This window comes from Aptenodytes patagonicus, chromosome 13, assembly GCF_965638725.1.
Source record: "Aptenodytes patagonicus chromosome 13, bAptPat1.pri.cur, whole genome shotgun sequence".
Classification (NCBI taxonomy): domain Eukaryota; kingdom Metazoa; phylum Chordata; class Aves; order Sphenisciformes; family Spheniscidae; genus Aptenodytes; species Aptenodytes patagonicus.
The window spans coordinates 9,122,090-9,149,355 of record NC_134961.1 but is presented as its reverse complement, the minus strand read 5'-3'; the positions used below and the strand labels follow the sequence as shown (position 1 = coordinate 9,149,355).

General features: G+C 41.5%; 1 protein-coding gene across 2 annotated transcripts in view; it reads right to left on the bottom strand.

Annotated features, from left to right (window-relative positions):
- Positions 1-952: 952 nt before the first annotated feature.
- The window catches only part of CARD11 (caspase recruitment domain family member 11), a 49,035-nt gene continuing 22,721 nt past the window's right edge, over positions 953-27,266 (bottom strand). The window contains exons 3-25 of one of the 2 annotated variants that reach the window (XM_076350783.1): positions 26,164-26,376; positions 25,398-25,535; positions 24,495-24,820; positions 23,022-23,201; positions 20,897-21,049; positions 20,678-20,803; positions 19,989-20,186; positions 19,317-19,496; positions 18,225-18,279; positions 16,864-16,979; positions 15,558-15,661; positions 12,793-12,845; positions 11,870-12,002; positions 11,111-11,312; positions 10,134-10,260; positions 8,777-9,017; positions 8,267-8,363; positions 7,110-7,205; positions 6,024-6,156; positions 5,287-5,466; positions 3,996-4,120; positions 3,043-3,158; positions 953-2,482 (exon numbers count right to left, since the gene is read on the bottom strand). In XM_076350783.1, the coding sequence (XP_076206898.1) occupies positions 2,278-2,482; positions 3,043-3,158; positions 3,996-4,120; positions 5,287-5,466; positions 6,024-6,156; positions 7,110-7,205; positions 8,267-8,363; positions 8,777-9,017; positions 10,134-10,260; positions 11,111-11,312; positions 11,870-12,002; positions 12,793-12,845; positions 15,558-15,661; positions 16,864-16,979; positions 18,225-18,279; positions 19,317-19,496; positions 19,989-20,186; positions 20,678-20,803; positions 20,897-21,049; positions 23,022-23,201; positions 24,495-24,820; positions 25,398-25,535; positions 26,164-26,376 (3,497 nt within the window). In that variant the 3' untranslated portion in view covers positions 953-2,277. The remainder of the gene's footprint in view (positions 2,483-3,042; positions 3,159-3,995; positions 4,121-5,286; positions 5,467-6,023; positions 6,157-7,109; positions 7,206-8,266; positions 8,364-8,776; positions 9,018-10,133; positions 10,261-11,110; positions 11,313-11,869; positions 12,003-12,792; positions 12,846-15,557; positions 15,662-16,863; positions 16,980-18,224; positions 18,280-19,316; positions 19,497-19,988; positions 20,187-20,677; positions 20,804-20,896; positions 21,050-23,021; positions 23,202-24,494; positions 24,821-25,397; positions 25,536-26,163; positions 26,377-27,266) is intronic. The other variant, XM_076350784.1, reaches the window with a different exon arrangement.

Sequence of the window (27,266 nt, the reverse complement as noted above, 5' to 3'; positions counted from 1 at the left end):
TAGCCGTTCCACCAGGTGTTACTGATCCCGGCAGCACAGCCAGCGGGACATGGACACCCTATGAGTTCTGTCCAGCAGCCAGCTGGTTGATCCTGAAGGGATCTGACACTGACCTGGCTGAACTTTTTGCTGAAGCAGCTGAGAAATGTTCTTACAGCCCCTCCCATTGCTCAGCTGTGAACTCAAAACTATCACAAGAGAGGCAGTAACAAACCACAGGCAGCTGTTAGACAAGGTTGCACTATCAGGACATTAGGAATGAATGTGAAATGTTCCTGAAAGGCTTAGCTTTCCCAACCGATACTTTCTTATTTCTGGTTGAGCTACAGAGGATTGCTGAAGAATCATCCAATGTGTTCTATATATACACCAATCGGTCGTTATTCTTTGCCCTGGAGGGAGTTGCAAATTGTGTATGCAGCCTGTACTTTGTAAAGAGATGGCAAAATAGTAGTATCCCCGTGCTTGCACAGACCAAACAGATGGCACTGGGCAGGGAAAGAGCTATTCTCTGAGAAACACTAGCTATGAACAGTCTTTCAAACATTAATAATTTGAGAAACACAGCAGCACAAAGTTAGATGTAAAGTGACATAAATGACTTCTAGAAGATACCATTAGTTAAAAAATGATGTGCATAAAAGAGAAGAGCAGAAAAGCACAATCACACAAGCCAACGTTAACTGACCCAATCTACCTGAGAGACGCCCACCACATCAGCAGCTCATTGCAAAGACAACCTAGCAGTTAATCTAGTGAGGGCAACCAGGCAGATATTTCACTTAGATTCTGTTTGTCTTTTTGTTGCCAGCTGCTGCACGCCAGCCTGAAGCACCGAGATGGGGGACTTGGGATGAACACAGAAGCAAAGGTAAGATTGTTATTAAACGCATCTTAAAGGGAGGGATATGGCAAGGAATGAAGGATCTAAGGATAACGGGATGTACAACTCTTCATCTGTAGGTCAATTTTTATTGCATTTCAGATCAGCAGTTGTGCAAGTCATTATTATCCGGTCAGTTTTATTGAATCAATTTGGCGGTCTCAATACAGTGTCTAATGTATAGAGGAAAAACTTTAAAAGACTGAAGAGATTTAGGAGTCTAAGTCCCACTCATTATCAGTGGAACTTAAACTCTCTGAGGAGTTAAGCACTTTTGAAAATGGGATGTGGTCTTCTAAGTCACGTACACACTTCTGAAAATATCATCCTACTTGGCCACAGCACAGTGTGATGCTTGCTGGTCTCCTTGCTGTCAGTCACGGCAGAGAGGTCAAGGACTGAGTGGCTCGCAGCAATTACTGGCTTATGAAATTTTCCTTTTCTTCTTCTCAGAGCAGTCCCTCCTGTTGAGAGCAGGCATGTTGGCAGGCAATGATGTTGTAGAGAAATACAGATTTCAGTGGAGAAACAGAAAAACCTGTTGTCTGGAGAAGGCACCATGGTACTTTCCACAAGTAAAAAATGTTAAAAATTGAGAGATGTACAAATGAATACAATGCAGAGGCAGGGATAAACTCAATGAAACATTGGCAGATCTGGAAAGATCTCATGTGCCACTGGGACAGTGGAGTCTCTTTTCCTGTAAGTGCCAGGACTACAAAGGAAACCTGCAAAACTGTTAAATAAAACTGGAGTTTAAAAAGGAAGGGGAAATTGTCATTTTAATTAATGCCAGGAATAATAGCTATTTTTTTCTCTTCTGATTAAAATGGTTACAGAAAAACAGAGCTACAGAGCTGCCACGGCCAACAGAGCTAGTGTTTCTGTTGCTACCAACCAGCCTTCAGCTTCCTTAATTGGGTATGTTCAGAATCTCACCTCAGGGTGTGTGTGGGGCACATCTCAATTCCATATCCTTTAGCCCAATCCTCATGCTTTATTCCTCTTAGATTCCACTTATCTGGCCTCATCAGAAGTTTTCAATGAGCCAAATGAGATCCATATTTTCAACATAATAAATTACCCCAAGCTCCCTCTCAAGATCTTTGTCCTTCTCACATGTTAAACAGCTGCTGTCCCATAAGAGATGCCGGTGGGTCAGAAGTTGTGATGGTGGCTCTGGTCTGACCCACATCCTAGATCCCCAGCATCTGAGACATTGGCTGCTCAACACAGCTCCAGTTCCATTCCATACATGCATTCTGCCAGCAGAAGTGCCCAGCCAGCAAGGGTGAAACAGGAGTGAGTGCTGGGCACCTGATCAGAGAATTCTGCAAGCCCCTGCTCCACCTGGGTATGTCCTTTTGTCACCGAAGAGCTCCATTATTTTTTTTTTATAGCTGATCTTCATCTATCCAGATGGTTTTACGCTGCTCTTCTCCGATCCTGTCTTTTATCGTTCGGATAAGATCTTCAATACTGCTCCATGCATCTGCTTCTACAGAGGCGTAAAGACATGGCAGTGCTTCCAGTTCTTTCTCCTTCAGACGGCACATACGTAAAAACTCATCTTCAGTCTCTGGCTTTGGCAATAGTTTCCTGTATCAAATGAGCAGACCAAAAACAAATGTCTTACATTTTAAGTTAATCCCATAGTCCCAGCTGTCCCATCAAGAATTTATTTTCTACTGACTATATACAAGCAATAAAAGCAGTGGAGAAGACAGCTACTCCAGGTCTACCCTCCCCTTACCTCCATGCTGCCCCCAAGGTAAAATATTTGCTATGGGGAAACAATTTTAGAGGACTGAATGCAGGGAGAGTGCAAGTGTTTACGACCTTTCCTCTTCCAGCTAGCATTACCTTAAAAAATGCTGTGGGAGTGCTGAGCATGGAGAAAACCACATGTTCTTCAGTCTCATCCTCCCACAATGCTCATTGCTATCAGTGACAGTGAGAGAGTGCTAGATTTGGGGAATTCCTACTTTTTCCGGTTGTAAGATTTCAGGGAGGAGTCATGGGAGGAAACAGTGCACACAGAAGCACCAGATGAAGAGAGCAGAGGTTCTTTATTTCTCTCAGTGAGAACATTATTGGACTCGAGAATTATTCACTGAATAAGACGGCATATCAAATATGCAAAAGGTTTGATATGTTACCTGAACCTCTTGATGTTTTTCTCTGAGACTCTGATAAAGAGAACAATAGGATATATCTTGGCTTTGATTAAATCCTTCGTGCAGCTTATTCCAGCTTCCAGGAGACAATGCTTGTTCTAAAAACAAAGTCATAACAGTGTCACAAAGGAACATTCACTGCTGTGGAATCTCGAGATAAAGGATCCCATACCTTATGGGATCAGCTGAAAAGCTCTCCATTTACCACTGTACTGATGTAAAACCTTTTAATCAAATATACTTTTAAAGTCCAAACTCCTCCCACTGGTTTACAACTAGTCAGTCAAATAACAGCTGAGCTTCATAGCTTTCTGAAAAGGTTTAAAATAGAAATGGGTTGATCTAAAGATGAAGAGTATGGCAAAATACCAGTTTTACATATATACACAAACACACATACTTGCTCTTTGTTCAGAGACAACAGCTACTGCTTGTGAGAGAAAAAACCATCACTTTAATTCTCCTTTTTTTCCATGCTGTGCATCAAATCCACCCTACTTGATATGAGATCTCTGTCTTTGACATTGTTATCTTTGTACTGTACACCCCTGTGTCTGTGTTTCAGGCTATCCTTTCTTTTGTCTAGGTCCTTGTATCTCTTACTCTCTCGCACATTTATATATACTTATGATATGAAAAGGAACTGAATAAGGGATGGAGCATAGAAAATGAAAGCATATTTTGCTGCATCAATGTGGGTCATCACAGAGAATGAGCGAGCATGTAAAAGGATATGGCTGAGGATGAAAAAGAAAAAGCAAAGCAAAAGCACAAATAAAAGCCATTTGGGAGAATAAATATAAATCTGAGATTGAAGGTGGGCAAGAGAGAGAAGATGCAACTGTAAATTGGTCAGTCTTTTATTCAAGAAGAAACATATATTGCAGACAGATTCACAGACAGCCTTTTGAAGGGATATGGAGTACTCTAAGCACCTTGGCAGTGACAGCCTCAATATTGGCAGGTACAATACATTCATATGTGTTCAGATTCTTTTCTCTGCTGAAGATAATAGTCTCCGTTCTTTGCTTCCTTAAGAACTCTTCCTTTGTTACAATATCTGGAAAGAGATGTGGATGAGGACAAAATCAAGATTACAACTACAGAACACCTAGAAAACTATCCAGTAGTACTTCACATAGGACGTAAGGATGGTTCAGGGAAAGAAGACGAGCAATGAATTGTCTTAACAGCTGCCTCATTTCTTCCATTGAATTCAATTAAAGCTTAATCTGATCACAGCTGAGCATCTCCACTATATCCTGCACCAATGAGTCCTTGGGCAATTACTACAACACCATGAAGGCATTAAATTAAAACAGTAAATACAATTCCAGCACCTAATGTTATACAGTAACATTTCAGGGCTGGAGGATGCTGAGAAGTGCTAAAAAAACAAGGTCTCTTCAGTATAGGCTCCTAAAACAAGGATTTAGTGTTCCAACATTTGTGTTTAAAGTTTCAAAAAATTTGGCTTAGGTTGCAATGTGTGATACTGGCCCCCTTGTGAGTTGCAGCTCTACATCAAAGGTTTTGTTTTACGTTGCAAGACAGGGGATATTTATTATAATACTTAACTTTTCAGTTTCTCTGTCTGGATAACTGTAAGACTGTGTACTGTGCGGTGGGTATTCAATATTAGTGTAAAAATGAAACGTCAGCTGTGTTTAATGCTGCGTTGTATACAATCCTGCCCTACAGCAATCACAGTACTGCATTGCTTTAATAGTAAATACTTAGCATGGAAGAAAATCAGTCTTTCGAGAAGATCAAATGCACAATCTTCACAGCCTTGGACGAGATAGAAACCTGAAGTCGCTCTAGGGAAGATATTCCTCATAATAGCAAATACTAGAAACAAATTAATCAAAATTTCACATTGCCTAGATATGCAGTATGCAAACAGAAAGAGCACTCACAGCATTTCAGTCTCTGAGGGGCATCCTAGCAACCACACAGCATACACATGGATAATATTCATAGACACAGAATCTCATAACCATGTGCACTGGCTGTCTCAAAAACATTCAAATATCTCAGATATTCTCAAAAAGCAGGATTTATAGCTACACATCACTCTGATGTGACTTGAATTACCTCAAGCAACTATCACATGTGCATGCCCCTATGTGTGTGTGCATGCATATATATATATATATATATATATATATGTTCATATTTCCAACACTGAGGGTTAACAGTCATGGTCCTCTTTTATCCCATTACCTGGCTTGCACATGTTGAATTCCAGGGCACCTCCAGAGTTGAGAAGCTTCTGTACCAAGGTCTTGGCAAGCATGGTAGGGGTGAAAAGTACGGGGCGCCTGCGCTCACAGTGGATTGGTCTCACCAAGCTATAAGGGATCAGACTGAGCCTCTTATTGATTTCACTTTTGGAATCCAAATCTGAGTAAAGAACAAGACATTTATTCTCTGGTTTCCTCTCCATCGGTATTTGGAGAAAAAGAAGGAGAAACACATGAACGAGAAATGACATGGTTAGTCATACTAGTCCTCCTTTCTCTTTTGCCAGGGTTGTCTTCACTATATATCCAGTAGTATGATGTCCAACCTAATAATAAATAATTCAAGTGCCTTTTGCTTTCAAGAGATTAATTAATAGATTAACAGGACACTTACTTGGAGAATCTTTCTGCTTATTAGCTTGACTTACTTTGAGTTAAATGTTTTTGGACAAAGAGCAAGAAAGCACCTAGGAAGAACTGCCAACCAAACAGGAAGCTTCAGTGTCCTCAACTTGCTCATGAAGGCTTAGCGCTCCAAGCACTTTTAGCAAAATCAGTGTTTTGGTCACAGATGCTGTCGAATTTTGGCACAGAGTGGACCATTAGATGCTAGTAACGGGAAAGACCTATGACATTTTTTCACAGCCATGCTGTTATGTAGACAGCCTTTATATCAGTGCCACGTGTGTAAAAGCTATTACTATTTTATATCCATACCTTCCAGTTTATCAGGTAACGGCTTCTTTGCTTCAGATGAGGTCCGTGCCAGATCAGAGGGCCAGCCAGTGACGATACGGACTCGCTCATTGCTATTCATACGCTTGTATTTGTTTTCAGACCTACTGACAAACTGAAAAGGTGAACAAAGAGATTTGACCCTCATTTCTTACATTCTTTATTCTGCCATGTATTCATCAGCCCACACTTGTTATCTACGAGATCTGAATTACCTACGTCTATCAAAGCCAGGACTCCATGGATCTGTTGACTGAATTCTAAGGCTCTTTAAATATCATAGATCTGATTCAGAGCCTTTGTTAATCCCTTTTGGGATTTCTTATTTTGTTCTCTGCTCTTATGAGGCACGTTCTTTTTCTTCGCAGAGCTCCCTGCTATCACCAGTACAAGCACTGATGTGTCCACAGCAGAGTAACATATGCACTCTGAGTATTTGCACAAATGTGTCACAGGTTATACCCCAAACTCTGCCTCTTCTTTGCAGTACCACAGAGACTTAAAACCTCCTAAATGGCACATTTTTACACTGAGAAATAGGCTTCCTGCTTTCATTCCCCATCCACCCAACTATTCCTCTATTCAAATATTAATTCCTCCTCCTGTCTATTTGCTAACCTTCACAACCATCTTCCTTCACAAGACTTTTTTGTCCTTCACCCACACAGTCTCTGTCACTCTCAGAGTCACTGACCTACAATTAAAGGACTGTTTTCTGATGGAACCTCATCTCACAGAGACTTGGGGATTTGGTCTATCCCAATGGATTTGTCCTTATGGTTCAAGCAAAACACATTTCAGCCTCTGATGGCAGACATGTTTGATCCATCAAGCTACATTAGTAATGGAAGGCATGCACTTAAAAATAAACACCCCATGTCACAAGAGCAGTTAGAAAACACAACCTATTCATCTTTTTCATATATTAAATCTCTTTTTGATAGGAAGAAATCCTATACAACCTCTATACCTGAGGTGGGGTTTCTGGGGAGATTAGGATAGCCTGAGAATATCTGCTGTTCAGATCCACTATTTCAGACATTGCATTGAGGATTTGAACTTTATTACCTGTAATATTTGGCCCAAAAGAAAGCTTGCTCTGGATAGGCGAGGGCTGGCTTTTGGGTCGTTCTGTGGGGCAGGCTCCTCTGGCTGCAATGTATTCTAGTAAAAAATAACACAGGAATTTTTCTTTCCCTCCCCCCCCCCTTTTTTTTTTTTTAAATCACAGCATTTGAGAAACAGAACAAGCAAAAGCAGATATTTTGTATTTCCAATACAAGGGATAGTGATTGAGTCATATCTATTCCAAACACAATGTTTTAAGCAAACTGTAGACACAGCATGGCCTACGCTGAGAAACACTGCTTCTGTTACTGCTCTTCCACATTCCTTTCTTCACAGGACACTGCGCTCCACAGCTTATGAAAGAGGTAATTTCTGCACCAAGAAATAGCATGCAAAGCTTTTGCTTTCACTAGCATCTCTGCCAGTGATCTCTGTCCCTTTGATCAGTGGGGACTGGAGTACAGAAGGAATGCATGACACTTAACCTTGACTGAAATCCAATACAAGCAGTGGCTACAGTGTCTGCAAATGCTAGAAGCATCTATGTCTCCTGAGCTCTAAAAATAACTTACGGTAACTAATACACCAGGAAGTTAGTTTTTCATTATGTAAAGATGGAATTCTTGGGTCTAAAGAAAGAAAAATCAAATTACTTTCACTGAGCGAAAAGGAGAAATCGGCAGGGCAGTTGTGTGTGAAAACCTGATAATCCCACTTCTCTCCATAGCGTGTAGGTTGGAAGAGGCAGGTCTTTCTAATGTGGGACAATGATAGTTCTGTGGATTAGATGCTTGTTCACAGTAGGAGAGAAATAATTCTGATTATTAACTCCAAGGACACAGCTTCTTCCTCATGTGGATATGAAGATGCATTAGAGGCTTACAGGCAGAGAAGAATGAAAAGGATTAACTAAGACACAGAACAGATACTAGACTTTTAAAGTGTACTCCCTCATAGCTGGAAGGGTTAATAGTATGCCAGAGCTAGGTCCATTGCCAGGGACAGTATTATTTAAAGCAAACATAATAAATCCCATTGCCTGGGACAATCAAAACCTACACAGAGTGTACACAGGACTTTCTGTAAAATTAACATAATGAACAAGAAGTAGCAGTGGAGTAACAGGTGTTAAAAAGACCTTGTTTGCAGATACTTACCCGGAGTGCCCGAAGGGTATTATATGAGCTTTCTGTCTCATCTCTGCTTCCTCTGTGCATCAGCCGCTGCAGCTTCACCAAAAGAAGTTGCTGGGCTCTGAAAGAAAGGATGGAATCACATAGATCAAGAGATCTTTGAAACCACTCAGAAGAAGGCTGGACTGCAATGGGTCTGTGCCTACAGAAAAGATTAAATAGAAATAGCGGTGAGGACTGACTGAACCACACAGTAAATGCAGGAACAAAATAATGAGCAGGACTGCAGTGCAGTTAAGGATTAAAGAATCTCCATGGCATATTTTTTTATGCTACTTTTTGAGAAACCCACATTATTCTTTCAGGTAACATCTGGAGTCTCCTTTCTGAAGTTTTATAGCACATATTACAGTTTAACATCACCAGGCCTCACCTCAAAAATTAAGGCATATACCTCTTTCCTTACAGCAGTGATTAATTTCCCTGTTTACAGAACCACTGCTCTCAGTCGTGGTCACTCAGCATTACACCCACCTGCTGTAGCTGGGAATGGTCCCCATTTCCAGATCCCTGTCCGTGAAAGGATCAACTCTGGCACACAGCCACTCACACCTCCCCTGGTACATGGTGTCCAGAATATGAACAATCTCATCACATTTCACTGACAGGGAACAGCAGTCCAGCTGGCTGGAGATGTTCAGATTCAAGCGGATATGAAATGAGTCCCCTGATGTGATAAGCCCTTCCTCCAGTTCTGACAGCAGTTTTCGGTAACCTGCAGCAACGAAGGAAGGGGTGAAGCGTGATCAGCTGCTGGTCAGACCTCGGTATTGCTGCATTCCTGGGCATCCTCTGGGACAAGCACACAGCGCAAACTTCTGAGGCTCCTCCTAGAGAGGGTTAATACTTCTAGAGTGCTAATTGCACTAGTTACAACAAGGTTAGGGGCCTGCACCTTAAAGACACTAATGGGGCATTGATTCAGAAACAGCTCTGGCTGCTGGAATCAGAACCTGTGAGAATATTCTCATCATAATGATAGTTTTAGGTAACTCCATTTTCAGTACTCCACACATGATCTGTGAAACAGAGAACTTCTCAGCAAAGACGCAGACGCAGCTATAGCTCTATGCTGTAAGTACAGCTTGAGTTCTGCCACCAGTTTTAATGACAAGCTATTCCCTTTCTTATTAGCCTTAATTGGCACTCCCACAATCTATAACATGCTTTATCTGCAGTTAAGTGGTGCTCAAAAAAAATTTCAACAGTCTTTCCTACCTTCGAAAACATCAAAGAAAATCAAAGACATCACTTCCTGTGTGATCTATGCAGCTGAAATTCTCTAACCAGCATTAAAAAAAAACAACCCGCAAATTTATATACACCAGTAAAAAATGGATTTTGGAATGTAATTTTTGATCCATAACTTGAAATTATCATTACAGGCCACGAACACTAAAATCAAGTTCCGTTCACCACACATGAACTCCAGCTGTTAAAGATAAGAGAAAGCCACAAAAGGTAATAAACAGAGCAACTCCATCAGGTAAATGCTAAATCGACTTCAGCTGGATAAAGACGATTCAGCTCACCACACTGTATTGCAGAAAACTGTACATAAAAATAAGCTTGAATGTGTTTTGTGAATCACGTCGTTATTGGCCCACCATGTAAATTCTTCAGAGTCCTGTAGTGACAAGCATATGGGCTTTTTTTGTTCTCAGTCACAAAGCTAAAAGCTGGAGCCGTTACACAGAGCACCTGTAACACCAGTAGACATGCTCCAGATTTATACCAATACAAAGGATATTCTGGTTCTGTCATTCTCATCCACACTAGTTAGTATAATGGACCTGGGACTATTTTAGATGAGAAATACTTTTGGTCTTACCTTCGTGATTTGATTTATACTGGAGCGTTACTGGACCACTGCACCTCTGAATTGTCCAGTGAACTTCTTCCTTTGTGCAAGTATCCAAGGGAACACTCTGATTCTCCCCTTTGATGCAGCCCTCCAACTAGATATGAAAGAAATATTACTCTCCAGTGCAGGTTCAATCTCTGAGTCAATTATACCATTTTTTTTTACGCAGCATAATCTTTTTCCGACTAAACAATGCAGATACTTTGCTATGGGGATGTAGATTACATTCTAATTATTTAATTTCTTTTCTCTCAAATTAAGAATGTTAGCAGTCCACAGAACTGCAGCTCTTTGACAATCCCAGTAGTAAGCAATGCAGGAATATCTAGTTGTGGGGTTTTTTCCCCCCTTGGAGGCATTTTAATAGGAAAATGGTTTGGGAACTTTGGCAATGGAGGGAAAACTAAGCAAAGAACAACTCAGCAGAAGCACCATTGAACTCCTGCTTATGAGGTGCTGGGGACAGCTATGCAGGTGTGCAGCCCTTCTTTCCATTCATATTGCAGCTGTATCCATTTCTGTTCATAACATGTCCAGTCCCAGGATAAGCCACTCTAAAGAATGGTTTAGGAGTCATCGTGCTAAGCTAAGTAGCATGAACTTCCTTTCAGGCAGGAAAGTACTGGGAAGTTGAGAGTAAATCTCATTCTAGCCTTTTCAAAGGGGCTGTACTATACAATACAGCATTAAAAAAAGCATCAGTTGCTCTAATCTCTTCCATACAGAGCTACTGTAGAGTGCAAACGTGTGTTGCGTGTGTTGGATGACCATGAATACTATTCTCCCATATTTTCCTAGTCAATAGCAGATCTTCTTCTGCATGAGTCTTATGCTTTGTCATTAATACAAGATGAAAGAAGAAACAAAGGAAAGTATTACGGTGAGCGTGCATACATGTAGGTGGACAGACATCCAATACTATTTGCTGATTATTTTATGCTCACCAGTAGGATTTGGTGTCCCTCCCGAAGGCCTGCTTTCTCTGCAAGTGATCCTGTCTTGACAGAGCTAATAAAGCTCCCTTTATCATTACCCCCAACCAGAGTGATTTCTGAATTGAGACTGTCTCCGTTCAGTGTTATGCGCTGGATAGTATGGCAGGAGTTTCTAATGCGACCGACAGATGTGACAGAGGGACGAAACGGTCTGTGTTCACGAAAGGAAGTAACAGTTAGTCATCTCAGCTTTTAGCTACCGCTCCAGAGTTAAATGCATGCATGATAAATGAGAGACATAAATAAACTTTTAGTGTTATCAAGGACTCTAAAAGAAATCGTTCTCATTACTGCGTAAGTTCTGGAGAAGAGCATCTGGATAGCTTCAAGTGCTCTGACATGACTGAATATCTCAGATGTATAATAGTACCTCACCTAGCAACCTGTGGCAGCAAGATAACAAGATCACAAGGATAAATTTAAGCCTCTAGAACATTTTGTCTGCCTTGAAGTTTTTGAAATTTTAGGATGACCTTCATCGGTTTACAGGATATGAAAGGGCTCCAAAATAACATGTTATACTGCTGCCGACATAAAGAAGTAAAGACTTAGCACAGTATCATGAGGTATTTGTGTCAAATAACAACTTGTGACATCACATTCCTGCCATTATATCTTCAGAAACTAACAGATAAATGGAGGATCTCTACTATAGTAGCCTTTCCCCTCAGTCTCTGTCTAAGGTAGGTAAACTGGCATCTCAAATACCTTTCCAGAGAGAACTTTCTAAATATGGAGTTGACGTGCTCAAGCTCATAGGCATCCAGGCCTTCCGACTGATGAGAAGAAGAGGAAGAGTGCACCGAAGGAGCTCCATGTGACTGCCTGTCATGACTGTCATCTGAAAAGAGTAAGAAGAATGAAAATGAGTCCTAGATAGAGTGACAAAGATGGAAAAGGGGAAAATGGATGTTTGATTGATCTCAGCCAAAGCTGAAGGGGGAAATTCCTGATGCAGAGCCATGATTCATGTCCACAGGCCATGGCAAGGAATACCAGTCTTGCTTACTGGACCTACCTGATTGCTCTCACAGAACAGCAAGTTGGAAGGGACCTCTGGAGACTGTCAGAGCAGGGTCAGCTAGAGGAGGATGCTCAGGACCTATCCAGTTGGGTTTTGAATATCTCCAAGGATGGAGACTAGTCAACCTCTCTGGACAACCCTGTTCCAGTGTTTGACCACCCTCACAGTAAAAAACCTTTTTTTTTTCTGTTTAAATGGAATCGCTTGTTCTTTAGTTTGTGCCCATTGCCTCTTCTCCTGTCACTGGGTAGCACTGAGAAGAGTCTGGCTCTGTCTTCTCTACTATTTCGCCTCTCAATCTGATGCTTTCCTCATTTTAAGGCTGGAGGTCTTCTTATCAACCTGCAGACCTCAGCCAAGCACCCTCCATCTATTCATTCAGTCTAATCCTTCTCTCACTTAGTTCTTCAGGAATAACTGCTTTCTTTTTCTCACCCTTAGTTGCCCCTTTGTTTTCTTGTTATGATGAACTGACTTGATTTTTTTCTCAGACTATGTGTCCCATCTTATTTAGACCAGGAGTTGATTGTTTGACAGTATCTGTAGCTGGTGAGCCAATCACACAGATCTCATAGTTAAACTACACACATGATATTGTCTTGCTTACCATCTAGCTCGAAAGCATCATATCCAAAGCTGTCATTGTCCTCTTCAACCAGGCTAGAATTAAAAACAAAGCATGAGATAATGGAAGAGAGAGAGAGAGAGAAAGCTGTTCACTTTCCAACTTTCAGCAGATTTCATTAAGTTCTGAAGGAGGAACTTTTTCTGTGAAAAAGAAAGATGTTGGAGGTGTTGCATCAGGCAATGGTGCAGCTGCAACAAAATAAGCAAGTAACATAGTTGTGGGCCCAGGGAAGTTGACAGGAAGACATTATGTGTCAGCCAACATGGGAAGCATGTGAAACAGCAAGAAGATTGAGAAGGAAGAATTGCTAACAGCAGTGAAGGAATGAAGATATTGCTGAAAACAAAGGGAAGCTGCTGACTGATGGTCTCTTATGTGTGACTTGCACCACACCTCCTTCAGCACTGAGATAAATGGTTGCATAATACCTGCTGTGTAGATACTGCAGCATGTTTTTTTTCCATGATAGATCAAAAATGTCAGAAGCTCACTGACAGAGTGAATGCAAGGGAAGTGACTGAGGTGCAGCAGTAAAGGAGTAATTTACCTGCTTGATTTAAAGCCCTTGAAGCATTTTATAACAGCTTAATGGTACCTTGCATGGTTACTCAGACACCTACAGTAACAGAATGGCAAGGTGTACCAAGCTTCTGCACAGAAACTCTTCTGCCACAGCTCTGGTCCCAGTCCAGCTCCCACTGACACAACCTTTCCTGCTAAGGGTGACTAGATTGGTTGGCCTTAAACACAAACAGTTAAAATTCACCAAAATTTTGCTCTTAAAAGGATATTGGGGATGTCCAGCCAAGTGAGTGGCTGCTTCACTAGTAGGACTATATTAAAGCATGTCCTTTGGTTGCCAAGCTGTTTAAATAACAGCTTGTTGTTTTTCCCATTCAGAATGATTTGTAGGTCTCCTGCGGAGCTGATATTCCTCATATTTGGCTTCAGGTGAAGGGTGAATTTTTGCAGCCAGTTTGGGGACAATCAGCTATTTTTACACCATGCATAAGTAGGGAAATAATACAGCTTTTCCTACACATTAAATTATGATCTCACCTTTTTTTCACACAAATCAAGATCAGATGAACTGTGAAACCTGCATCTTGGCATGCAAATAGCAATTATTTTTTATTATGTTCACAAACAAGTTAAAAAACCTTAGCAGGCTAATTATGAAGTTATAAACTACAGTGAACTTTTGGGCATGCTCTTGAGTTATTTGACTTTAGTGATTATTATCTCAAAAAAGTAAGGCCACATTCAGACCTTGCTCCAGGGTACCTTTTCCTTCCACATGCCAGTGGGAAAAAGTATCTAATATGAGGAAAGTTTTCAGATTTCAATACAGCTCAGTCTTCCAATGCCTTAACATATGGAACAGGATATAGTCAGAGCTGTAGTGAACTAAGTCCACAAGATGAATAATATCCATGTAATCTTTACTGCATTCCGCAATATACTGCAAATATTTAAATGTTCAGGCATGCCAAAGGCTTTTGAAGTTAAGCACCTGAAACATGAAACATTCAAATCATTAACAAACCAACACTTTTTCTCCATCTTGAATTAATGCAACACACTTTAAAACGGGGCTTTCAGGACAATATAGGAGAACCTAAGGAAGACTAGAATAAACTCTGCCTAAGTCCTCAGCAGCCTAGAAAATTGTGTGGGAGAACTAGCTGAGGGTGCCCTCAATGGAAAGCTGTCTTGCAAAGCTTTACACAGAGAAAAAGAGCCAAAAGCGGCAGTCTGCCAGAGATGAGTTTGTTTTGAAAAGCATTAAAAATTTAAATATAGTTCTAATAAAGATTAGATCTAAAAAATAGATCTGATAAAGATCTAAACCCTCCACGTATATTGCTTTCTTCTAAATCAGTTTGCTTGGGCTTTGTTCTTTTCTCCTTCTGCTTGGGACCTTTAGGGAATGTATTTATATCTTCTGATATTTCTGATACAAACACTGATGCTACTGACACCAACACCAAAACAGTATGTCCAAGCATTGCATTGCTATAAACCTTTTCTAAAAGGGGTCAGTGCCATTTAGGGGACTGTGTGGCAGGCAAGGTCTCTCTCCTTCCTGCCACTAACTTCCCATTCCCCAGCTGATCCGATTTCACTCGCGGGGGAAGTCCGCAGGGCCATGGCTGGACAGAAGTGGAAGCTGCAGCAGAAGGTGAAGCAGAGGGCAACGCATCTCTCTCCCCTCATCGCTGTGCTGAGATACAGAGCCCTGAGCCCGACAAAAACCACCTCCTTCCCCCACTTCTCCCCCCCCATTCCTCACAGACATTCAAGCATCTCTGCTCTATTTTGGCAGTTTATAGGGGAGAAGGAGGGGCTTTGAGAGAAGGGGAAAGGACAGGGACACAGACACAGGCAGCATGGAGCTGAGAAGCAAAAAGTGAAGCCATCTCAGTCTACAAAGGTAGAGCACATTCCCCAATAGCATTGGTGCCTAGTGATTTCAGTACTGTTTCTTATTATGTACATTAAAAAAAGTCAATGCTGCAGCGGTGTCGCTGCGTCATTCATCCCAGCTGAACTATCAGAGACTCCTGAGTGTTTTGGACAAAATTGGGGATGAAGGACTGCAGTCCTGAGACGTTTAGCAAGTCAGTCCTGCTGCCCAGTAGAAGCTCTCCAACTAGAGACAGACACAAGGACATCTAAGGCCATTTTTGCCTCCTCCTTGTGACAACAGGTTCCGGGCATATTTCACCAGCGTGGCTACCTACCTGCAATGAGGGGCGTCCTCTTTGCAACGTCGGACTATTGAATCATTTCCTGGAGGCTCAGGAGTGGTAGACATGATGCTGTCGTTGCGATTTCGCAGGGTTTGCTTTTAAAAAAAAAAGCGACAGAAGGTTACCTGTCTTAAACGTGCTATCATTTCTAACTTACAGAAGCATTAGCCTGCTAGCTTGCCAGTGGTACTCTGCGCTGTGAAGCACACACAACAGTAAGAAAAATTGATTCTGGATGCGCAGAATGCTACATACAAAAGCATTCGTATTCATATACTCCAGTATATGAGTTCAATATTCATATTCATATACTCCAGTATTTTAGCAATATGCACAGCTTGTGTGCTGGCCCAGTACCTTTTTCTGTGACCACGTGACTGGCTGATTTACCATTTACCCTTGCTGTGTGGCGTATTTGTTGCACAGCTGACATATAGGAGGAAGAGGATGAAAAGCGGAATGTATGTATACTTACATATATAAACAGTAGGAATGAGGAAGAAAAATACAGATCTCCATACTTTAAATTATTAATCTAGTACACTGGAAACTAAACTCTGAATTGTACTAGAGGGAAGACAGTATAAGTCATCTAGTCTGACAAATATTCCAAAGAATATTCCTAACCCAGCTAAGCTTATTACGAGTTGCAGGGAGTTCTTTCCTGGCTATTCTTGGGTGTAATTTTAATTTCCTGGGGGCAGCACTTTTCACAGTGTTCTAGAAAGATGTTTTGTTCTTTGTTATTAAGACTCTGCGAGAGCACTCTCTCTGCTTGTCCTGCTGTGTCAGTCCTCACACATCTACAACGGAATATCTGCCTTGGGAGATTATGGGGATACAGCAAGCAGGAAGAAATGGTTTGGCTATGATATGCAGAAATTTCCAACTGTAATCTGCACCCCTTTTGTTACTCACTGTTACTTATAGACAGGAAAAGCATTAGAGAACTCAAAAAGACCCTGAAAATTTTCTTAAATAAATTACAAAGCAGCTTTTAAAGAAAATCTCTTCCTTCTAACAGTAAATGTGAAATGGCATAAGGAGACAGCGAGAGGTCATAAATACCTCTGAAATACCTTTAAATAAAGATAAACCAATTCTGTGATTTTGGCAAAGGTTAACAACATGGTTCTAACAAAATGCTGGTAAAAGGATTAAGGGAGCCTCTGACAAGAGCCTTGAATGTGATCGCAGCTGGGATGCTAGTGAAGTGCTACCACTAGGTTGTGAAAGCTCTGAACCACATTAGGAGAGACGGTCGTAGACAGGCAAGGGGCATCTGAAGGCTCCTTACAATTTTGCTGACTTCACAGCTGCTGATAGAGTTACTGATGGAAACGGAATTAGAGGAACTTGTGTCTGTGCGGCCATTGCTGGCATCAGCCCCATCTTCATCCTGTGCTCTGACTGCTGCGCTCACAGATGACAGAGAAAAATACAGACACCAGAGAAAATTATGTCAGATCACTTTCAATACAGAGTCTTTCACAGATTTGCAACAACACTTAGCTTATCTTTCCATTTCAGCTTATCTTGTTTCCCCCACCCTGTACTGGACAGAGGCTCCAGGACGCGCTCTGTGCCCTGTGGCTCTGGCTCCCTTTCCTTCCCCGTCAGCTTCCCGACAAAGTAGATTAATGCATGCCACTCCGGACCGCCGCTTGCCAACTTCTTCTTTCAACTCTGTCCTGTACATTTTTATTAGATCTATGAATACTATTTGGCAAATTAAAGAAGGATTGCTTTATTAATTTATGTTTTAACTTCATCACCTGAATCTGGTAGTCCGCAAAAAGGTTGGCTCGCTGAATTACACTTTTTTTACAACGAAAAATTTTCAACAGGGACCAAGAAGCTTGAGATCCCTCAGCAGCCCCAGGTAGCACAGTGTGATTGTCTTTGTGGACTCCTTCCTTTCCTTAGCACCTCTAATTTGTACTAACGTTGCACATTACCTGATACCAAACACACTGTTTAACATGCAATATCTTGCAGCAGGAACCATGGTTCCCACCGTATTTCGTACAACAGTGAGCATGCTGCCGCACATAACAAATAAAGGAAGTGCTGCCTAAGATGGTGTTTGGTTCGAGAACAGTGGTACATAAATAAGAGGAATTAGGAGTAGCTCAAACATGAGTATACAGCAACTGATTTGGTAACTTGGCAGCTGGCTGACGGGTGGGACAACCCCCCTCCCCCCAGCCTTTGCAATGCTTTAGATTTAAAATTAATTCCTTTTTCCTGAAGGACAGAGGAACTCATTAGATGATCACTAGATTAGGGGTTTTTCAGCTTTTTTCCAACAGCAAAAAGAGACTAGTATAATGACTTTTAGTACAGGTATTACACTGACGACTTTAAAATTTTTGTAAACTCAAAGGAAAACTGAGTAAACAGAAAATTTAGGTAAGCTACGGGATGCAATATTGTGTGTCTGTGGAGGTATCTTTTGGATGGAGAGGACATTCAGGTAGAACACTTGACTACTTTAAATTATGACATTGTTCACTATAAGAGAAACTGTCTATTTTACTGACTTTGGACTTAGTTAAGATTTTCCCCGGTTGGCATATTAGTTAAAACAACTTAAAGTGATTAAGGAATGAGACAAAGCAACAGAAAAGGAATAAGGACATGGGTGCTCTTTCTGACCTTGAAACTCTGATGTTTTGTTCATGTTGACAGGAGATTTAGCTCTTGGATTTATCTGAAAGAAAGAGGACAAAAATCAGCACAAATGCAGAATATTTGCCACACACTGTAAACCAGATACTTTCACCCCTTTTTTTACTGTTATGCTGCAATAAATTTGCTCTCCCTTAAACAACAGGACCCCAAATTTATAAGATATTTAGGTATCTAAATGCCACTGCAGTGAACGAGAGTTAGCTACCTAACTACTTTTAAAAGTCTGGCCCAAATGCGTTGCAATTTCCAGATTCTGCTGAGGGAACAAAGAGACAAAAGGTGAAGTGGGTGCCTTGGGACTGGTTTCAGGCAGCTGTTAATACAACAGGCATCCTTTTGGAGTGTGCAATGTAAAAAAGGCAGCTCTATTGCCATAAGTAATAATGACAGTCAGAGCTCAGAAAGGTTATGAAGGGCAGGGAGAATTCAAATGCAGATGAAAGGAAAGAGAAGCTCAAAACCCCAAATGTTAGATTGTATATTTTTTACAATTCATGAATATAGCATCAGACAATAGCTGTATGAATGCAGCTAGTCGCGCAAATCATGGACCTAACTCATGCTACCCCTTACTCTTAAGTCAGAGGAAATTGCCATAATTTAATTTTAAATTAGGCAGTTAATTTTGCTCTAGATTGTGTCCGTTTCTTTCTGTTATTCCTTCCAGCTGATGTGAGCTTTTTCACCACTGCTTCGTTTTCCACCTTCAGTTACTTGTGTGCTGGACTTCGGGCATTATATCATTTTTTTCACTACTGTTAAGGAGGCAAAGAATCAATTTATTGACAACGCTCCAAGAATGTGAATGAACAGCAGAAGCAAGGAGAATACACAAAATGGGGAGAAGGGGCAGAAAACGGTCTATGAAGCCCGATTACATCTGCTCCTCAAGATGCAAATCATCACAGGGCAAAAACTGAAAGCTCACTATCATATACAAATCTATTCTTATCTTTATAGCACAGCACTTTCAGAGGCATGACCGCAGCATGTATTATGTCTCTTAGTTCTAACAGTCCCTGCACTATATCATTCCAGCCTCATATTAAGACACACCTGGATTCCCTTTAGGTTCACTCTTCTCTTGAGTCGAGCTTGATCAGGCAAGAAGAATTTGTTGTCTTCTGGAGACTCTTCAGAAGTGGAGGAGTCATCTGCTTCCTGACCATTGGCTTTTGGGCTAGGAGTCCCAAAGGTCTGGGAGATAATGGTAATGGGTAGATTCCGTGGCAAACTCTACAGATCAGAAGGAAACACTTTACTTCTGAGACCAGTTTGGTACAACTCCTCATGACCTCCCTTTAGAGTAATCTGATTGAACTTTCTGTGACTCCAGTGCTTCAGAAGCTCATGCAGAATGTGGGTCCAGACCCAAATCAGTAATTTAGATTGACATTTGTGGGGATTTCTGTTCAGCGGGGCGCGTTCCTCAAAAGTATTTGTAGTTTCTATCCCAGTGAAGAAATTAATTGTCTTTCTGCGTTTCTTTCCCTTCCATTTAAAATCAAGCTGTGGAATGCCAGCCTTTGAGAAGCTATGTGCATGACACAGACAACTTGAACCCCACTGTACCGAAGAACTCACAACATTGACATTGAGTAGAAGGAGGTTATTTTTTTCAGTTAATTCACAGATGGAATTTAAAAAGTCCCCTCTCCCTCCCACAGCAAAATGTTTTTGAAAGCAAGTCTTAAAAAAAGAACTCATGTTTGTCATCCTCAGCCCTACCTGGTCATGAAAGTTATTGTCCTTAGAGAGCCGTCGGAGTTTGCACTCTAGGTTAACAATGCAAGCTTCTTTCCGAACCACCTCAATTCGGAGTTCATCGTTTCTCTCCTCCAGCTCTCGAATCTGCTTCCTGTATTTATCTTTTTCAATCAGACAATGTGAATACTGTGTCTGAGCCTCATCACGCGAGCGGAATGCCTGCAGTGGAGAGAAGAACCCTGTTTTGCACCTGGGCACCAGACACCTTCTCCTGCTGGTTTTGTTTGTAAGGTATTTGGAACGGGGACTTCAGAACTGGTAACCATTCACCAATTAACACAGCAGTTAGGACCAGGATGTGCCACAGTAGTAGCATTAAAAATTATGATGATGAGGGTGGTTCATTTCCAGCTCCCTCTTGGTTGGTGGCAAAATGCTCCAGAGTGCAAACCGGATGACTTGACACTAATATAAAGCCTGCAGTAGCTGTTGTTAAGATCTTGGTCCTGCCTGCCAGATGCTACGCTGTGGAAACAACCCAATATTATCCTACGTTTAATTACTGCAATACAAATTCCAACAAGTAGCAATTTCTTGTAACTGTTTATTTTTAATGGTATTTTGGGTCCAATTACCCACAGTTCCCCAAAGTGACGCATATGAGATACAGGCTTTTGCTACTAATTTTCCCCACTTTAACTGTTAGATACCTGGTCTCGCTCCTTTTCCACCTCCTCTAACTGTATCATCACAGTGTTCATACGGTGCTTGTACATCTCACAGTCTTTTCCTAGTGTTGAACACTTTAACTCCAAATCTTCTTTCTCTTCAAGATACTGGAAATGACACACAGTTAACCACCACTGCTCTCAGAGGTCTTTTGGGCACTAGCCCGAGATATTCCATCTTCCTATCCTTCCATTTCTCACCTTGTCTCTCAAGTCCTCCACATGACGAATCTCCTCTTGGAGATTAAAGATCTTGTTGACCAACTCATGACGATCTTCTAGTGCCTCTTTACGGTCGTGTTCCAGAATATCCAAAATGGCTTTGTCCGAATCTGGCAAACTCCGCTTGTCAGCCTGAGGAAAGACGTTTTTAAGAGACAGGGCAGGGAAAGAGAAAATAGTATTGCAGGGAGAAAAGCAACAAAGACAGTAACAAACAAGAAGAATAGAAAATGGACATGGTATTGCGATGGGAAAGCAGGAGAAGAGAGGGACATCTGTTCATATTTTAAACTAGTGTCAGAAAAGATGAATAAAGGCTGTCTTGCTGTCAGAATAGTCTGATGAAGGAACTGTTTTACTGTTTTATTGTACTGGCTATAATTTGATCCATTTTGGATGCAGTGACAATTCTTCACTCCAAGCCCTGCATTCAAAACCCTTCTCTATTAATCAGCTCTCACTGAGCACAAAAGTCACCCTTTGCCAGAGAGCAGGGCCTAAGAAAACATTCGGGGGAATTTTTAAAGCATGCATAGGCTTTGCAGGGCTGTGCTCAGAGAATATTAAACATGCCTGGAGCAGCTTGTACCACTGCTTCATTTTCTGTAGTGTCCAGCAATATTTTTCCTTTCAGATTTAAAATTAACAAGATTACCAGAGCAGGTTCCAACAAATAAATTGCGATCCAAAATTAACCATAAGTGGAAGATGAAAAAGGCATAAAATGCAAGCAAGTAATATGCATATTTATTTTTAAAATACCTAGACTAGGTTGGAGATTTCAGTGACATTTTGGTTACCTAATATTTCTAAGTATACCTAAGTATTTCTAAACCAAACTGCCTTTTGTTTATTTATACTTTCACTTAGGAGAATTTCAATCCTATTTTTAGCTATTTCATAATTATTTCTCTGTTTCTTTAGGTGCAATAAGACCATTTCAATTAATATAAGAGATTCTACATGGACCAGAACTCCCAGAACCTTCTACACTACACCCTTTTTCAACCTTTGAATTGCATTTGTATTAGAACTAAGAATCATTAAGCACTGCTAGAGGCTACAGCCATTTCTGAAATGCATTCTATTCGTAATTTTTTAAGTGTCATTTTAAAACGCCACAAGCCTTTTCCAGCAAAGTGCTAAGCACTCTCACATATATCCTAATATTTGGCTAAGCTCTTCACAGAGTAACACAGTGCTAAATTTGCTGCATATCATCCTTTTTCCCCACCTGCCCAAACAAAGGTTAGTTAAGATCCCTGTGCAAGTTACAGCAGCGTTCTACGGGGCATTCTGGTGACTAGCGAGCACCCAAGTACAGAAACCTTTATTACCCTCTGCTTCATTAAGACCTTTTGGCACAGATATGACAATAGCCTAGAACGGGGCACACACAGCCACTGTCAGAAATTTCTGGGCTGGCTATTTTACACAGCTTTGCAGTGACAGACTGGTACAAAGAACCCCAGCGGGGCTAAAACATAGAGTTGAACGCTCAGCAATTAAACAGCTGCACTCTGCACCTTGAAAGAGCCAATCTCTCATGTACAACTTGATTTATTAGATGACAATTTTTTTTTTGTTAGAACTCCTCCTCATGCATGTGTTTGCACAAGGAGTACTACAGACAGCTGGGAGCTATATAACCAACCTTCTGTTTTTCCAGACTTTGCACTTACGCTTATTGTAGCTTTGCAGGTGGAGGTTTCACCCAGCATTTCCTAGCATTTAAACAGGAGTATGTGTTGAGCTTGAGGTGAGGAGTGGTAGCAGAGACCGTGCCACCTCTTCTTGTCCATAGTTACCAGTTTCCCTGTTAGGTACTCAACTCCCTGTCCCCTACTGAAAACACGTGGCAGCTGCCACCACCTGCTGCTTCTCTGTCTCACTCTCACAGCCTCCTCCAGACACTTCGATCCTGAAGGGCAGCCACCAAGGCAGGCTGTCAGGAGACATGGGGCATGTGAAGCGGTACGGGAGGAAAGTGTGGGAGTGCCTGGAGGCAAGGAGTGGTCGAAGCCTGCTGAATCCATCATCTGGGTAAGCAGGAGGGGTAAGCTGAAGTGTCTGGATTTTTAAATGTAGCAATCTGCTTTTATACCTGAATGATGGACTGTAACTCCTGGATTTTAGTCTTCATCATCTCATTTTCCCGCTCCAGCTCTAGAACCTGTTCCTTTTTGGGTCGGTTTTCAATATCATTTTTCAGCTTCAAAGACTGGTTCCTCTCTAGCTTGCATTCCTCTTCCACCTTGTTCAAGCGATGCTTCAGCTGGTCAATCTAGAGCAGCCAGAGAGCAGTGAAAAGGAGAAACAGGAAAGGAAAGAAATCATTCCTAGCTCTGATATTGACTGCTCTGAAAACACTCTCGCTTCCAGGTGAAAATGTACTGTCACAGGTGGAAAAAATAGCTTAAACTGGGAATGCTAACAAGCAGCAGATAATCTGGTGTATGTGCATGTGTGCTGAATGTCCACAATTGAACTGTTGAACTCTCAAGCAGAAGCCTACTATTTGCTAGCTACAACTGGTATAAGATGGTTGTAAATTTAGATAACATCTGGACTAAGAAAAAAGTGGCACGTCCTCAATCCTCCAATAGAGAGATACGAAACAGAACTAACACACAGGAGGCTGACCACACATTATACTTTTGCACATAGACTATTTGGATTGGGAAAAACAGAGGCTTTGAGTTCTGGATAGGAAAGAGGGGTTTGCAAAAAGAAGAAGTGGTTTCAGACAGAAGGGGGCCTGGGAAGAAGAAGGTGATGATCCTGGCTAGAGGAAAGATTTTAAAGTGGGGGAATATCCTAGAGATCAGATTGTTGCACAGGAATGAAGGCCAGGGGATGCCCAGGGACCTTGGCCAGTAACGCCTGCGACTGGTGACTGTGAGCAGCTGCACAGCACGAACTGACACGACTTTCTGCCCAACCATCCCACACCAGCAGGGATCTCCCTGCAGGGGAGGGGTGTCGAACCCAAGAGAAGGCAGCGCCGAGGTGGGGGACCGAGCAAACGACTGTGTGAAAAAACAAAGTGGGGTAAAACGTCTGATATTATTGGTTCGAAAATAAACCCCAGCGTCCAGATGCACTATGGGTAGTTGTTTACTCCGTCTCATCTGTGACACACACACAAGCATGAATTTTATGGCACTTGAAGCATTTATCTATATTTCCTAAATGGCCTCAAGCTGTTCCAATGCTCTATGTGAGACTTTTTGAATAAACCACCAACAGCTGTAGTGCAAACCTGGATAACTGCCCCAAGATATTATTGAGCCTGAAAAGCTAAAATTATGTTTTCAGCAAATGATTATGTTTTTAAAATTTTGTTTTTAAATATGTTATGTTCTGTTAATCCATTACAAGTTTGTAAATTATCTGCCATTAATACACATCACTGCAGCTGGCATTTCTGTACACCGATGCCTCTAATCGTCTGGATGAGCAAAGCAAATCAGAGCTCTACACCTTTCCACTGTCAGAGAAGGTCTCATTTCGCCAGATGCCACTGGCATCCTCCATTGCTGCTCCTGATTAAAGCAGCCCAGAGCATTTATCTCACCTCTAACTGTAGGTCTCGGCTCCTTATCACAGCCATGCTCTTCTCGTCACTCAGCTGGGCATATCTCATGGCCAGATTGTAGTTCTCATCTTTCACCTTGACCAGCTCATCATTGTAGTTGTTCCTCTCCTCCTTCATCTTGTTGTATCTCTCTTGGAAGGTCAGCAGCTCTATCTTGTTCAGTTTTAGCTGCTTTTGCTCATCCTCCAACTGGCGAGACTTAGCCAAGAGTTCACAGCGCTGCATATCTTTTGTCTTCATTTGCTGCTGAAGCTTAATGATCTCATTCATTAGGAAATGGGTAAGGCCTTCATGTCCCTCCTCCACTGAAAATGTTTGAACAGCTTATCAACTTCTAATAGAGTAACTTTATACGAAGCAGAATCAGCAGAACTGAGTAAGAAACAAATGTCCCAGAATATGTACAGAGGTGCAGAATATGCACAAATACATACACATTTGTATATCTAACTGGCAACAGTACAAATATTACACAGCACACTATTACCAGAATCACAATATACACGCACAGGCCTGTGGAAATACCACAAACTTTGTAAAATGAATCTGTACAAGTACAATTAATCTGAATGCTTCAAATTTGCTGCACATGTATAGGTCATCAGTGTAATTTAGTCCACTGTTCCAATGTTTCTTATCTTGAGATTTCTTGTAATGCCTATCATTCAATTTGAAGCTCTTCAGCTTTATTCAGACAACTGAGATGTTCCTTTCCTTTGTAAGTTACCTGTTGCTAGCTCATTGTGCATTGAAGGGGACTGAAAAACTGCAGAATGCTACTACAAGATTAGCTTTTATTTCCATTTCTTGCCTGAAAAATCAAACCCAGTCTTCAAGATAGTCCTTATTTCAACAGGCTCCTTTGAGATTGATTCTACTTACCAACAATAGTGGAAAATCTCCGTGTAGGTTCTTTCCCTGTCACCAGTTTGTAGAGTTCAGGGTAGTAAAACTCCAGACTCTCTAAGAAAACTACATAACCCCTCTGGCCCTTGGTGTGGAGAATGTCCAGCAGTCGGCCTACGTACAGAGAATGGAGAGAGAGGTGACATAGCAGCACTACGAGCAGCATAAGCAAATACTGTCTCCCTGAAGTCAAATCTGCTTAAGGTTCATCTATGCCACAGCAAGGCGCTGTGGAAAATCTGGCTGATTAATTGAGTTCAGCTGAACTCATAAGGTAATGCCATGTATTCTTTATGTTTATGCTGATCGTTATTCTGAAGGAGTGTGGGCAAATTGGTCTCTGAAACAGAGATTTCCAAAGACACGTTAGTCAGTGCAGCCTTTACCAGGCAGCACTGAAACCCGAGGATGGCAGACCCTTCGGTGACAAATCATGAAGCACGGCAAGACAGCTGAAAACCTACTCTTGGAATGGCATTGGCTGCTGCTTGCGTTAACTGAAATATTTGCCAAGGCTTTGATGGGAATGTGAACCCCATGAGCTCCACTCTGCACAGCACTGGAAAGAATCATTGTTATCAAAATAGCAGCAGCAGATTCCCCCCTTTACATTGAATCTCCTGTAAATGAGATATAGGGTTTCCATTTGATAATCTGCAATTTGATACAGGCTCCCTCCAGACTTATCAAAATAATACTGTTCATATAGGAATACAGATGTAGCCATTCACAAAATAATTACCTGCTCGGTTAATTTTGGAGGGCAGCATAAGCGAGTTAAGCACCTCGTCCTCATCTTGCTCATCGATTACTTTGCACTGCCGTAGGTATGGGGTCAGTTTGGCTGGATTGATGTACCGGCTCAGCACGTGCCGGTTGCATTCTACATTCTCCCACAAAGCTTCTTCCTCATCTTTCAGTGTCTCCAGGCAGTCATCCATCTCTGGCTCTCCTCCTTAACAAGAGAAACAATTGGCAAATGAACATCAAACAGGACAGTTTCTATCCTGTTACTTTTTTGTGCTTCCATGTCACATAGATGAGCTTAGAATCACTCCTGACTAATGCTGAATTTGCCCTATACTGAAACTGTCTGAACTGAAGTGCAGCCTGTCCACAGCTCATCTGGAAAGTGACAGTTCAGAGAAGTGCTATCTTGAGTCTATGAACTATTGCCTATTGCTCTCTAGTGATGAATCTGTAGCTCAGCTAACTCCATGAAGGTCTCTGCAAGCCAGAGAATCCCTCTTCATATTAGAAGCAATGGTAAAGGACACGGTGCAGTGCAAGAAAGACTATGAACATGCAGAGCTCAGAACAAAGACTTGCTGCAGGCCACTAAGGCTTTCATTCTCACCTCCTTTGTTCCTCTCAGCTACACTGATTTGAACCTGCATTTTTTCCTGCTGATATGTGATGAGCCAACACACGTAAATGACTGCACCACAAGAACAGTTAACTCATAAGCAAGCAGTTACGTACGTCTGCCTTCTGCGGCTGAGTATAGATTGATTGATGTGTGGGCATGAATGCAAGTACCTGTGAGTTCCGACCTTGCCTTTCTCCGCATGAGTGGGTAAGTATGAGCATTGTCTCACTGAAATCTGAAAATGTTCTTGACTCGTGCAAATATTATCACATGATTTCTGAGTGCTTGCTAAGCAATTTCCTGCCAACTCCTAATTTGTAACCACCTCATTAGAGAAGGTTACAAGGCAGGCAACAACGAGGTGAGAAAACTTGTGCTAAAGGTAAGCGTAAAGAAACTTGTAAAAATCTTTCCTTCTTAATTTTGTAATAAATGTTAACCTTTGAAACAAGTCTTATTTTTGCATCCTAGCTTTC